General features: G+C 43.8%; 1 protein-coding gene across 9 annotated transcripts in view; it reads left to right on the plus strand.

Annotated features, from left to right (window-relative positions):
- rgs19 (regulator of G protein signaling 19) overlaps nucleotides 1-14468 on the plus strand; it is a 69177-nt gene that overhangs the window by 31727 nt on the left and 22982 nt on the right. The window contains exon 2 of one of the 9 annotated variants that reach the window (XM_061686411.1): nucleotides 7770-7880. The exons of 6 other annotated variants lie outside the window; for them this stretch is intronic. In XM_061686411.1, the coding sequence (XP_061542395.1) occupies nucleotides 7866-7880 (15 nt within the window). In that variant the 5' untranslated portion in view covers nucleotides 7770-7865. Of the gene's footprint in view, nucleotides 1-7769; nucleotides 7881-12828; nucleotides 12961-14468 lie in introns of those variants that run through there. 2 more of the 9 variants (XM_061686419.1, XM_061686435.1) reach the window with 2 other exon arrangements.

A 14468-nucleotide genomic window follows, 5' to 3' on the forward strand; every position in this document is an offset into this window, starting at 1 on the left:
CTGCGAAAGCTTCCTCCGGGGCGCCCAAGAGGAAGAAGAAGATGATGACCATCAGCGAAAAAGTGAAACTTTTAGATTTGATCAAAGAGGGCAGAAGTTATGCGTCTGTTGCACGCCATTATGGCGTGAATGAATCTTCAGTACGGTACATCAAGAAAGAGGAAGCAAACATCCGCAAAACTGCTTCAATAACCTTCAATAAGGAAGCGAAATGTGTGGTAACTCGGCGTCATAAGAGAATTGTGAAAATGGAAGCTGCATTGGCATTGTGGATTGCTGATTGCAGGGAAAAGACAGTGAGTTTGGGCACTAATATGATCAGGACAAAGGCCAAACCTCCGCCACCAACACTAGCCTCTTTGCCTCTCTCGGGAGGCAATGTTGATTAATGTTAATTACTGTATAATAAATGTTAATTACTGTATAAGGTTTTATAATTAAATATTTAAGTAAATTCGTGTAGTGTTCTAATCTTTGTCTCAAATATGTCAAGTATAAATACTGTTTACATATTTTAAACATTCTGGTACCCACATACACATCCGCGAAAATTCCTCGGGGGGGGGGGGGGGGGGCAAATCCTACTTTGCGGTTTTTCACCTTTCGCGGGGAGTCCTCATTAACCGAAAAATGAGGGAACACTGTGTATATGTATATATATATATATATATATATATATATGTCTACTAATGGACTTAATGAGGGACAAACATTCTGCTAATCTTGGTCTCATCCTATCAGCATGGAAGTCGAGGTAATCACTTGAGGGAAAATCCCAAGCAAAGTGAAGGGTATCATCACAAGAAAGATACTCTTTACAACACTGCAACTGCCAGCTATTGTACTCTTAATATTTTCACCTTTATGTAGTGCAATAAGGTCACCACAATATAAGAAACAACTCCTGGTATGATGTGTACAAACTACAACCACAATAATTAACATACAGTATTTTTAAATTATCAATTCTCTCCCCGTAATAATCAAAACTGAGCATTATCTTCAGGCAGAATTATTGACACAGCATCCCCATTAGATTGGGCATTTGTACCTAATCAAAACTATACATGCAAAAACTATACATTGAGGTCCAGAGCGACCATTCACCCACTTAAGCTGCTAAACCTCTGAGAAGAGTTGCTTGGAGTTGGCCCACAAGTTGGAGTTTGTTTTACTTGCCACTGAGTCACATGACTGAATCATGTCCACTGATTCGGCGAATGAGAACTTTAGCCACATCCTCCTTTTGCAGGTTTTTCCAAAAATATTCATACATTTTTTATTCATAAATTCTCCTATGGTGTCGCTGCACCCATTTGGTTGTTTTCTCGAGACATACTATTCAAGTCTCTTTGAGACATACTTGAGAGTGAAAAATTGCACATCGTTAAGGCAACGGTCATGATTATATCCATCCATCCATTTATTTTCCAAGCTGCTTATCCTCACAAAGGTCGCAGGCGTGCTGGAGCCTATCCCACCTATCTTCAGGCAGGAGGCCGGGTACACCCTGAACTGGTTGCCAGCCAATCGCAGCATGATTATATCAAAGGTGATATATATTGCCCACTCCTACTGTAAAATGATTATACCCATCCATCCATCCATTTTCTACCGCTTATCCGAGGTCGGGGGCAGTAGCTTTAGCGGGGACACCCAGACATCACTCTCCCCAGCCACTTCATCCAGCTCCAAAGTCCGCATCACTGCAGACGCTGCACCGATCTGCCTGTCGATCTCCCGTTCCATTTTTTCCTCACTTGTGAACAAAACCCCAAGATACTTTAACTCCTCCACTTGGGGCAGGATCTCCTCCCCGACCTGGAGAGGGCACGTCACCTTTTTCCGACTGAGGACCATGGTCTCAGATTTGGAGGTGCTGATTCTCATCCCAGCCGGTTCACACTCGGCTGCTAACTGCTCTAGTGAGAGTTGGAGATCACAGCTTGATGAAGCCAACAGAACTACATCATCTTCAAAAAGCAGAGATCCAATACTAAGGCTACCAAACCGGACCCCCTCTACACCTCGGCTGCGCCTAGAAATTCTGTCCATAAAAGTTATGAACAGAATGTCGATGTCCACGCAATGTTGCAGAGGTGTGTCAACCAGGACAGCCCCACAACATCCAGAGCCTTTAGGAACTCTGGGCGAATCTCATCCACCCCCGGGGCCTTGCCACCGAGTAGCTTATTAACCACCTTGGTGACCTCAACACCCAGAGATAGGTGGTGTCGGTGGAATTGAGGAGGTCTTCAGAATCAGAATCAGAATCATCTTTATTTGCGAAGTATGTCCAAAACACACAAGGAATTTGTCTCCGGTAGTTGGAGCCGCTCTAGTACAACAAACAGTCAATTTACAGAACACTTTGGGGACATAAAGACATTGACAAAAAACAATTGTGCAAAAAGATGCAGAGTCCTCTAGCACTTAGAGCAGTTCGAACGACTAATATTGCAATAGTCCGGTGCAATGACCATTGTGCAAAGGGCGCTGAGACTTCTAGGAGTGTATGCGGTTTAAAGTGACGAGTAGTGCGATCATCTGGGACAATGTTGGTTGTGCAAATGTTACAGATACTCCTCAATCAGTGTGCAAATGGAGCAGATGCTACTCTTGCATGAGTGGCCAGTATATGCAAATAGTGCAGCATGGCGAGACAACTACAGTGAGTGCACGAGTAATACATAATTGGCCCCACAGAAATGTGACAACGAACTCAAGTCAAAAAATTGCCAGCTTGTTGTAATGGAATTATAGGTTAGGTGTTTAAGAAGTTGATCGCAAGAGGGAAGAAGCTGTTGAAATGTCTACTAGTTCTAGTTTGCGTTGATCGGTAGCGCCTACCTGAGGGACTGAGCTGGAAGAGCTGGTGACCGGGGTGCAGACGGTCCGAGAGGATTTTGCACGCCCTTGTCTGAGTTCTGGCAGCGTGCAAGTCCTCAATGGTGGGTAGGGGGGTACCGACAATCCTTTCAGCAGTTTTGATTGTCCGTTGCAGTCGGAGTTTGTCCTTTTTTGTAGCAGCACCAAACCAGACTGTGATGGAAGAACACAGGACCGATTCGATGACCGCTGTGTAGAACTGTCTCAGCAGCTCCGGTGGCAGGCCGTGCTTTCTCAGAAGCCGCAGGAAGTACATCCTCTGCTGGGCCTTTTTGAGGACGGAGTTGATGTTGTTCGCCCACTTCAGGTCCTGAGAGATTGTAATTCCCAGGAACTTGAAGGTCTCGACGGTTGACACAAGGCAGCTGGACAACGTGAGGGGCAGCTGTGGCGAAGGATGCCTCCTGAAGTCCACGATCATCTCTACCGTCTTGAGCGTGTTCAGCTCCAGGTTGTGTCGCCCGCACCACAGCTCCAGCCGCTCCGCTTCCTGTCGATATGCAGACTCGTCGCCGTCCTTGATGAGGCCGATGACAGTGGTGTCATCTGCAAACTTCAGGAGCTTGACAGTCGGGTTCGCTGAGGTGTAGTCGTTCGTGTAGAGAGAGAAGAGCAGCGGAGAGAGGACACAACCTTGGGGCGCCCCAGTGCTGATGCTGCGTGTGGATGACGTGGCCTCCCCCAGCCTGACCTGCTGTGTCCTGCCCGTCAGAAAGCTGTAAATCCACTGGCAGATGGCAGGTGAGACGCTGAGCTGGAGAAGCTTGGTTGAAAGGAGTTCAGGGATGATGGTGTTGAACGCTGAGCTGAAGTCCACGAACAGGATCCTCGCGTAGGTCCCTGCACTGTCGAGGTGTTCTAGGATGAAGTGCAGTCCCATGTTGACTGCATCATCCGCAGACCTGTTCGCTTGGTAGGCAAACTGCAGGGGGTCCAGCAGGGGACCTGTGACACTCTTGAGGTGGTCCAGCACGAGACGTTCAAAGGACTTCATGACCACAGATGTCAAAGCGACAGGCCTGTAGTCATTCAGACCAGAGATTGCAGGTTTCTTGGGGACTGGAATGATGGTGGAGCGTTTGAAGCAGGATGGAACTTCGCACATTTCCAAAGATCTGTTAAAGATCTGAGTGAAGACTGGAGCGAGCTGGTCCGCGCAGACTTTGAGGCACGATGGGGACACATGGTCCGGTCCTGCCGCTTTGTTAATCTTCTGTTGTTTGAAGATGCGTCTCACCACCTGTTCATGGATGGTTAACGCAGAAGTCAGAGGTGTGGTTGTGGTCGCGGGTGCGGCCGGGTGGGTGTGTGGAGTGAAACTGTCCTTTTCAAATCTGCAATAGAAGGTATTCAAGTCGTTGACTAGTGTGCTATTGTTCTCAGCTTGGGGGGATCGTCGCTTGTAATTAGTCTTCGAAGTATTCTCCCCACCGGCTCACAACGTCCTGAGTCGAGGTAAGCTTTCCCCTCGTGAGATGCCAGATGGTGGACCAGAATTTCCTCGAAGCCGTGCAGAGGTCTTTCTCCATGGCCTCAGCGAACTCTTCCCATACCCGAGTTTTTGCTTCAGCGACCACCAAAGCTGCATTCCGATTGGCCAGCCGGCACCCATCAGCTGCCTCAGGAGTCCCACAGGCCAAAAAGGCCCGAGAGGACTCCTTCTTCAGCTCAACGGCATCCCTCACCGTTGGTGTCCAAGACATGCGGCTGCAAGTCCGATGACACAACCACAAAGTCGATCATCGAACTGTGACCTAGGGTGTCCTAATGCCAAGTGTGGACTCCCTTATGCTTGAACATGGTGTTAATTATGGACAATCCGTGATGAGCACAGAAGACCAATAACAGAACACCGCTCGGGTTCTGATTAGGGGTGCCGTTCCTCCCAATCACGCCCTTCCAGTTATCACTGTCATTGCCCACAGGAGCATTGAAGTCCTCCAGCAGAAATGGAGTCCCCAGCAGGAGCGCTCTCCAGCACCCACTCCAAGGACTCCAAAAAGGCTGGGTACTCTGAACTGCTGTTTGCACAAACAGCAGTCAGGACCTGTCTCCCCACCCAAGGCGGAGGGAGGCTACCCTCTCGTCCACCGGGGTGAACCCCAACGTACAGGCGCCGAACCGGGGGCAATAAATATACCAACACCTGCTCGGCGCCTCTCACCGTGGGCAACTCCAGAGTGGAAGAGAGTCCAACCCCTCTCGAGGGGACTGGTACCAGAGCCCAAGATGTGTGTGGAGGCGAGTCCGACTACAGCTAGTCGGAACTTCTCGATCTCACATACCAGCTCGGGTTACTTCCTGCCAGAGAGGTGACATTCCACGGCCCAGCCACCAGGCGCTCGCCTCCAGAGGGGGGCCCCGGTGACCCGCGTCCGGGCAAGGGAAACCTAGATCCATTTATTTATTTCTTCATCTGGGTTTTTGGAGCCGTGCTTTGTCTGGTCCCTCACCTCAGACCTGTTTGCCATGGGTGACCCTACCAGGGGCGTGAAGCCCCAGACAACTTAGCTCCTAGGATCATTGGGACACACAAACCCCGGCACCACGATAAGGTGACGGCTTCCAGGAGGGGAATGATTATACTTGAGTTGAATATAGTTTCCACTGCATCACGAGTTTTTGGTTGACATCACACACTATAAACAGAAATTTACGATATATATATATATACTATCTTTTAATCAGTTTTTATTAATTGTGGTGCTGATGAGTCAAGGAAAATGGGGGCTCTTTTGGCTTGCAGAAAAAGTTGGACAAATTGAATAATCACAAGGAAGTTCAAACATGTATCTAATGCATTTCATAAGTCACCAGGGAATATTTTAGCTCCACTTAGCATACAGCTTAACTAACCGGGATGTCACTCTCTCGCACACAACCCACAATCAGGGTTTCATGAAAACAGAGGAAGGCAAGGCAAAAATGTGGAGGACCCAAGTGCAGGGAAGCAGGGAGGCAAGGTAGAAGTCCCAAAAATATTGAATTCCAAATCAAAGGTAAACAAGGGTTATGGAAAAAGCGGGAGTCCACACCTCGGTCAGTCTGGTGGCCGTCCAGGCCACCCAAGGTGAGGTGCTTAGCTGGGCAGTTCAGGAGGTCGGCCAGGACGCCAAGCACCAGGGTCTTCACAGGGCCATACAGGAGGACGGCCATGATGTCGAACCCAATGGTAATGCAGGGGCCAGGCAATAGGGTCGGGACAGGAGGCAGCCGCTGGAAGAGCGCGGCCAGAGCCGGGACGGGAGGCGGCCGATGGATGAGCGCCGTTGGAGCTGGGACGGGTGGCTGGCGCAGCTCCCGAAGAGCTGGGACGGGAGTCTGGCGCAGCTGCCGAGGAGCCGGGTCAGGGCCTGCAGTCGCTTCCTCAGCCTTCCGCCATTGAGGTTTGGGAGTAGAGGGTACGAGAGTGGCAGAGTGCGCAGGGACTCAGGAAGGTGAACTAGGAAAAACGGGTGGTACGGAACGAGGTGGCTTGGGGGCAGCTTTGGATGGACGTGACTTACTTGGAGGCGTGGCTGTATGACAGCAACCAAAATCCCATGATGCAGTCGAAACTTTAGTTAATGTTATGGAACATCTGTATTTTATTACGGAAATCGCTGAACGTTGACTAGTTACGGCCACAACACATTGTTCCGCATATTGGAAAAATAAATCCAGCGTCTGACATTACTGTCACGTCCACATTGAACAGCTGCTTGGTGCAAGCTACTTTATTACGCCCCCTGGCTGTCAAGCAGTGGAGGCGAATGTTCTCCCTGCGTCCGGTGTCGACGCATTGTAAGTCACTGACTGTAGCAAATAAGCTACACTTCTTATCATGCTTCTTACAAGTGTCACGAAGGGAGGACGAGGAGTAGATAGTCAAAAACAATGTCAAAGCCATGCTAATTGCTAAGCTATCGTGTGATTTGGTGATACAGTACACTTGTCATATAGGTCTGGCTGGAACAGTGTTTTTGCGGAGAGTAGCCACATTTGAACAACAAAATTACAGGCCAATTAATAATTGTTTAGAGATATAAAATAATACACACAGGGCGCCTGCGTCCGAACCGCAAATTAATGAGTACGTCACTGCACACATCACTTCAGAGCGTGGGCAGGTCATCATTATTATAATTATTATGAATTATTATCATCAAAATCTCATATACTGGTACTTTGATTCAAGCTGCAACTGCGTCTGCCATTGCCACTTTTGAAAATATGGAAATTCAGACAAATTTGGAAAAATTGTTCTTGGAGGAAATCTTTATAGCTTGGGAGCTCTGCTTTAATATATTTAACTGTGTGGTATGTGGTAAATAACTGTAGAATTTACAGGAATTTCTAACAGTGTCATAACAACACTTTGGAGTTCATACTGACATTATACAAGATGTGTACTTCACAAGACTCATTCCAAAAGAAGTATCCTTGCAAAGTTGTGAAGAGAAGAAAAATAAAGACAAGAATGTAAAAGTTAGTTGTAGCATAAGCATTATACTGTACTCACATTCAAAGACTGCATTCTCATAATATGTCATCCCTCGTCACTCGTGGTCACACTAGTAACTACCACCACTGTGGTTAAAATACTTGACTTTTTAATTGTTTATGTTTTAATTTTAACTGGTCAATGTGTTTGTATCCATACTGAATTGAACGTAAATCTTTAGTATGAAGTATGCAGTCGTTAAGTGGATGATTGTACTCACACTATGATTGTACTCACACTATGTCCTTTCTGTGTGTTTGTGTGTGTGCATTTTGTGGGAGCCATTTTTGTGATTTAATGATTTAATTCATTTCTGTATAATTTTACACTTCCATATCCATTTACACTAATACATGCTTGTACACGCTTACGGCTTTGTGGGTGTGAATTTATAAAGAAGACGTCCGAGACCAAAGGGAGGATGACATGCATGTGCCCGGCCTGCTAACATCGCTGACAACTCGCACGCTTACCCAACGGCAGCCCTCACGACATGACGGACATGCTGGTAAACATTTTCTCTCTTTTTAAGGGCTTGCTTTCCACTGTTTTTAGCACCATGTGTATAGGTTTCCATTCTTATTAAACAATTGGAAACAATTTAAAATCTTATCAGGAGCCTTACCGTTGAGGGGCAAGAGCATCTGTGTTTTATAATGGTAGAACAACATAAATTTAGACTACATCTGAATATTGGAGTGGAACTCAGTGAGTTCCATTGAAGCTAAGTCAATTTTGAAAATTGTTAACCAAATTTTAACCCCTGAGAGGAAATTAGTTTTCACTCTTCTGTGCATGTGTGATGCATGCATTACAGCACACAGATAATCAGACCACACACATACGCGGATGTGGTCAGGAAAAGGTGCCAGAGTGATGGGACACACAAATGTTGTTTTGCTGATGTTCTAATTTTAAAAACAAATCTTCACTTACAATAATGTCAAGTTATTCAATTTCTTTCAGGCGTAAACTGTCACCATCATCAAAGCTTATTAACTTTTTAAGTAATGCTTTAAGTTTGGCTTGGACAGGAAGTCAGACACACAATAATGAATTTACTGTGAACTACTAAGGTTGAACCTAATTTGTTCCGCGACTTCCGATTTGTTCCTGTTTGAAAACATTTCAGTCTTGTTTTTTGTTTGCGATTTAAAAAGTGTTGTGTGATTATTTTTGGAACAAATCTGATTGCATAAAACAGCTGGCGGGTTACAAACACCCCCTTGTCAACATTTTGTTGTGATTTTTATCAACGATGGTGTGATAGACCGCTTAAGGCACAATTTACAGCCATATGCTGTATTCTTCGGTCATGCAGCTGCCATGACTAATGATGCAGTAGCTTCATCGTTGAATTGGGATGTTTTGATGATTGATTGAGGAACCCTAGCCATCAGCTCATGTAGAAACTTTGCGATGCATAAGCACTTCCACTAAAGCAGTGAAAGCATTAAATGCCATTAAAATGTGTAAGATTTAGAAGCTAAACTTGCTTCAACAGATTGATTTTCGCATGCTCTCAGTTTGTGGGTCATTTGTATGACAAATTATGTCACAAGACAATACACAGTACACAATGTTTTCAAGGATGCTATATGGAGTAACTCGGCATGGGCGGGGCTTAAGAGTGCTTGAGTTGAAATAATTACATAAGGATGTGGTTAGAGACAGTCAGATGGTCAGGAACAAAAATGACTTGAGGTGAAGGATGGGCTTTTCCATGGAGATATTTAGGAACTGTACTGTGTAAATGCATCTTCCCACCCTCTAATACGTATGTTGTAACCATTATAACTTAAGCCCACCAATCGGAACCGTTGTCTGGTATCGTTTGCAATTTTTTGTGTTTCTCCTTTGCCAACTGGTTACTGTTTGTGCCGCATTGTACTACTTTTTAGATCATTTCTGCCAGGGAAGCAAGTGCCAACTTAAGGAGGAGCTAGACAAGCTACAGTGTGTTCATGGTAGACAGGGAATGGTCACTCCTGTTTGACAAGGGGAATGGAATGGGTCAAAGATACCTAATGTCCTCCATCGTCCTCCAACTCTACTAAGTGCATGATGCGTGAGGTGAGAGCTTGTGCTATGATGTTCTCAGTTTCTTGATTAATTAATTCATTCAGTCTTTCATTCACTTTTTTTTGCTTAGATTGTGTTCATGCTTGTAGTTTGGTATTTTGGTCCAGATCAAAGTTATTTTGCATTTTGACATTTGTTGACTCAAGCAATTTTACCATTGTACCAAAGGCAGGCCAGTAAAATGAAACAGTCGGGATTTTATTGAAATTAGGCTTTACACCATCAGGATTTTTGGGGCCGATCAGCGAGTTTAAAAAAACGATAACCGATCCGATCACAAGATGGAGCAATGTGTCTATTTAAATGACCTGTTCATTTAGTGTATATACTTGTGTACTTAATTGCTCAAATTTTTTTATTTCCAATAAATAAATGTATCTTTGTTCATCTAGTTATGCCAGTGAGGAATAGTGACAGACAGAACAAATGAATGGTCTTCTATTCGATGGCAGGAAGTACATACAGTAATTAATGGAGCCCCTTTTTGTGACATTTTTGTTTGTTGGTGTGCCGTAGATTTTTCAATTGTAAAATATGTTCCTTGGCTCCATAAAAGTCAAACCAACATTGCGAGCCGTATCGTATTAAAAGTACGTGAACATACCTCAAGCAAGCCTGAAACGAACATCCTCTCCTGTCCTGAGCACCGGTGACCACCAACACACATTTTTTCCCCCCATTTTGTCCTTATAATACAGTCGGCCCGATCCACTCTTGTTGTCGTCGCCACGGTATCAAGTGTATCCGGTCGCATTTGAGTTGACAAGATAAAGCCCAATGATCATAAAAAACGGGATGCGGTGGTATCGGAATACAAGATTTTATTGCAATAGTCTGACATAGTGCAATCGTCAAAGAGCAAATTTGTCTTGTAGTCTGATTTACTTGTTGTCTGTCTCAGACATGCTGTCTGTCCCACACCGCCGAAGTTTTTTTTTTATAACTTTATTGGCCATCAGATGTCTTTTGCGGAGCGTCATGGATCGGATCGGCGAATTATGACATTAAAGCCGATCAGCCGATCATCATAAAATGCGACTTATCGGCCGTTACCGATCAGACCGATTGAAATCGGTGTAAAGTCTAGTAGAAATGTGCATAACTTCCACGTCACCCCTCCACTGGCTTTAGGCCCTTTTGGCCTTGAGGCCCAAGGTGCCCCTTTGTCTTTTTTTTTTTTTTTTTTTTTTTTTTTTTTTTTACGTGTGCATGATGTGTGTCAGCCTGTCTGGGGCCTTTCATCAATAAGAAATAATGTTAAAAAAGTTATATTATCATTTATTAAGGAATTAATAAAGTTATACGCCTTTAAATAGAGAGCGCCTGCATGTGAGAGGGGAGGGGCTGTGGCAAGTCTCTCCGCGTGCCTTACGTGAGCTGCTCATCCATGAGATTCGCGTTCATCAGAAATAAAAGTTCCACGTTTCACCAGAATCAGAAGCGCTGTAACAGAGCAAGAAAACATGGCACTACAGAATATTCGCCCTGCTATCCCTCACTCATACACACAAATCCAATTTTACAGCCATTAAAACTATTAAAATCATTTTTAACATGCAAACGACTTTCTGAGCTATGCTTGAATGCACAATATGCCATGACTCACACACAAACAATCTGACCGATCAAATGTTGGACGAAAAGTAAGAAATGTAAGTTGAGTAACTCTTTTCCATGTTAATGTGGACAATGTATGACGAATTAATAGGTCATGTTAACATGAGGAGGGATAATGTGGCGTGAGTCGGTGATTATGAAAAGTCGAGTGGTAAGGAGATGTCTGTGTGATTCGGTGGTCCACTCCACTTCAGACCTTACAAATCCAAAGTTAGTATTTGAATACACTAAGCGGAACGGTAAATGAATGGATGTGGTGTCATAAAGTCAAATTGTTGCATTGGGTCCAGCAGGGGTCCTGTGGCGCTCTTGAGGTGGTCCAGCATGATGGGTTCAAATGACTTCATGACCAGAGATTTCAGGGCAATAGGCCTGTAGTTATTCAGACCCGAAATTGCAGGTTTCTTGGGGACTGGGATTATGGTGGAGCGTTTCAAAGAGGATGGTACTTCAAACAGTGCCAGAGATCTATTGAAGATTTGTCTGAAGACTGGAACGAGCTGGTCCATGCAGACTTTGAGGCAGGATGGGGACACAAGGTCTGGGTCTGCCGCTTTGATCTTTTGTAGTATGAAGATGCATCTCACATACTGTTCATGAATGGTCAACGCATAAGTCAGTTTTTGTTCAGTCAGTCATATTTAAAAAAAACATTTCACAAATTCTGCCAGGGTATGTAAACTTATGAGCACAACTGTACATATATGCAGTTATACGTACCAGTCATATTGGAATGAAACTGTAGGCTACACTTTTTTTTACACCCATTAGGTGGCGTTGGCATTTTGGAAGTAAAGTGTACAGCTTTTTCATAACCAGTAGATGGCAGCATACATTTATAAAATGTGAAAGTTTTTTCCCATTTGCCCCTATACCAATGTATAATGCGCATTATTGACTTTTGACAATTCTTTTGGGAAAAAATTTGCCATATACACGAGAAATTACTGTAATAATCGCACAACACAACAAATCAAGAATGAAATTGCCAACACATCAATTTAAAAAAAAAAAAAATGTCCCCCTTTTTATCGATTTGTTGTTACAGCCCTATGTTGCAGTGTTTTGGGATCGAAACTTGTGGTATATTTATGGTTTAAACTACTGGGAATTGTAAACATTTGTAGTGAAGGCATCAATTGCTCGCTGTTTTTTGCTTATCGCGGCACGGTTCAGTCTTGGTTTTACTGTATCTGTAATTTTATCCAGCCCTGAAATTTGGTAGGAAGCCACCGTTCTGCACTCAGAATCATACACTTAAGCCTTAAGCTCCAATAATACTTGTCATAACCTTTATAAGTGAAACTTTTTCTCTTTTTTCAGTTCATTGATGCCTTACAATATGGCGCCACATTATGATGCCATGTTATTACCTATTGGACGCAGCTATCGTCAACCCACCTGCAAAAAAATCCGAAAACAAAACACATCAGGCTTCACCTTTACAAACAGTACTGTGGTTAGCTAGACCAGACTGGCCACTTGTTGTAAACGTCGCTATTAAACTGCCCTCACCTCCATCTTTTCACCCCCTCATTATGACGCCTGCAGCGTGAGTGCATTTCCAGTTGGCTTTGAGATATTTAAAAAAAGCGGGAAACAAGTTGAGACTGGAAGCAGCTCGGGTTGTCGGGGTGCAGATGCCATGTCTGAGTCATCAAGTTTCACAGTGAAACCAAGAAGTGTCACAATCAGCGGCATCCTCCATACACGTCCCACCCCCAGACTCGGTTTCCTTTCTGCGATCTCTTAACGCCTTATACGCCTCCCTTCCTCCTTTGCTCAATGAAGACATGTTGACTGTTGGAATAGTTGTAGTTTGGCGACAACTGTGGAGATTTGTTTTTTTGGGGGGGTTGCATCGTCCACGTTAACTCATCTTCTCTTTGGTGAGCATTCCTGTTCAGTGTTTTGATAACTTTAAGGTTTTAGGATCTGACTTTGGTCCGTACCGGAGTAATTCCCGCTCTGGTTGAAGGCTTATTCTTTGTGTTGCATGCATACTGACATTCAGTATGTGCACTGCAAACAGTTACACAGCAAAGATTGTCTCTTGTGTGATGTTGAAAGACTTTTTCCCATCGATCTTTAAAAGCCAGTGAAAAAGCTTTTTTTTTTTTTTACCAGAAAAGTGATGTCACTGCCATGTTTGCTTTAATTTTAAGCGTTTCTTTAATCACATTTGTCCATGCATTCCAACAATGTACTATTTCGACTTTGCTTTCACATATAGTATTTCTACAATAATAGGAGGGTCACAATACTTAAAGGGCCGTATACATAAGATGTCATGGTTGTTTAAACATACACTGTACATTTGAAAACTGCTCTCAAGAATACCTATACTCGACATGCAAACAAATGGTATGGTCGGTGGTGGGTGTGTAGTGTTTGTTTACAAAGTGACATCGGCGACTACTTGCCTGGCATACATAGAGCTAACAGTGGTTTCACCATTTCTGCATTTCTGTGTGAACGTGAAGCATTTTGAAAAGGATGCCGACTGTACTTAAAACACAAAGAAGAAAACATTTTTACTTGGTTGTTCTCATGGGAACATACTGTTAGTCTACTATAGCTGTACTGGTGGGGGTGTTTTAGTGTAGTTTTAGATACGATTGTATGTAATAAATAGTAATGTATATATATTTATGTTGCAGAAATATAATTTTTAGCATGTGTGTATACGTGTGTCTGTGTGTGTATATGCAACACGTTTAAAGAGAGAATGGGTGTGTGTGTGAGCAGATTTTTTTCAACATGTTTGGGCAGGTTTTTGCTCAAATTCCTCCATGACAAATGGGGTTTGAACCACTTGAAGGCACCTGTGGAGGGTTTGAGCGTGGGCCAAGAAATCCGTTGAAATGTGATCCATGACTGATCAATGAATATTTTTTCTTTTAGGCAGCAGTAAAGTGAATTCAGAATTTTTTTAGACAGCAGTAAAGTGAATTCAGAATTTTGTTTCTAGATACATCATTTATGTTTGCAGATAATTGTTGAACATATTTGCAAAGACTGTAAATTAGGTAGCACTGAATTGTGGCGGTATAGCGTAAAACTGTTTTTCACCATTTCAGTTTTCCTGATTTTTTTTTTCGGACATGATTACAGTTATAACACCACTAATCTGTCAGATAAATATTTGAAAGAAAGGTTTAATTACTTAAGGCCTACCGAGTGTGTGCGCATGTGTGAGCGTATGTATGTTTGTGTGTATGTGTGTCATACATCCAAATCAGTCGCCTTGCGGCGAAATTCGGCATTTTGAACTCAAAATAGGCCATTTACGTGAATTGAATAGATTTGATGACTTTTTCCTGGGTGGGGGTCGTCGTCGCTGAATAGGTCACAGGAGATGACGAGACTAGAAAAAACACTTCTGTCACTTCTGCTG

Source organism: Phycodurus eques, chromosome 1, assembly GCF_024500275.1.
Source record: "Phycodurus eques isolate BA_2022a chromosome 1, UOR_Pequ_1.1, whole genome shotgun sequence".
Taxonomy (NCBI): Eukaryota; Metazoa; Chordata; class Actinopteri; order Syngnathiformes; family Syngnathidae; genus Phycodurus; species Phycodurus eques.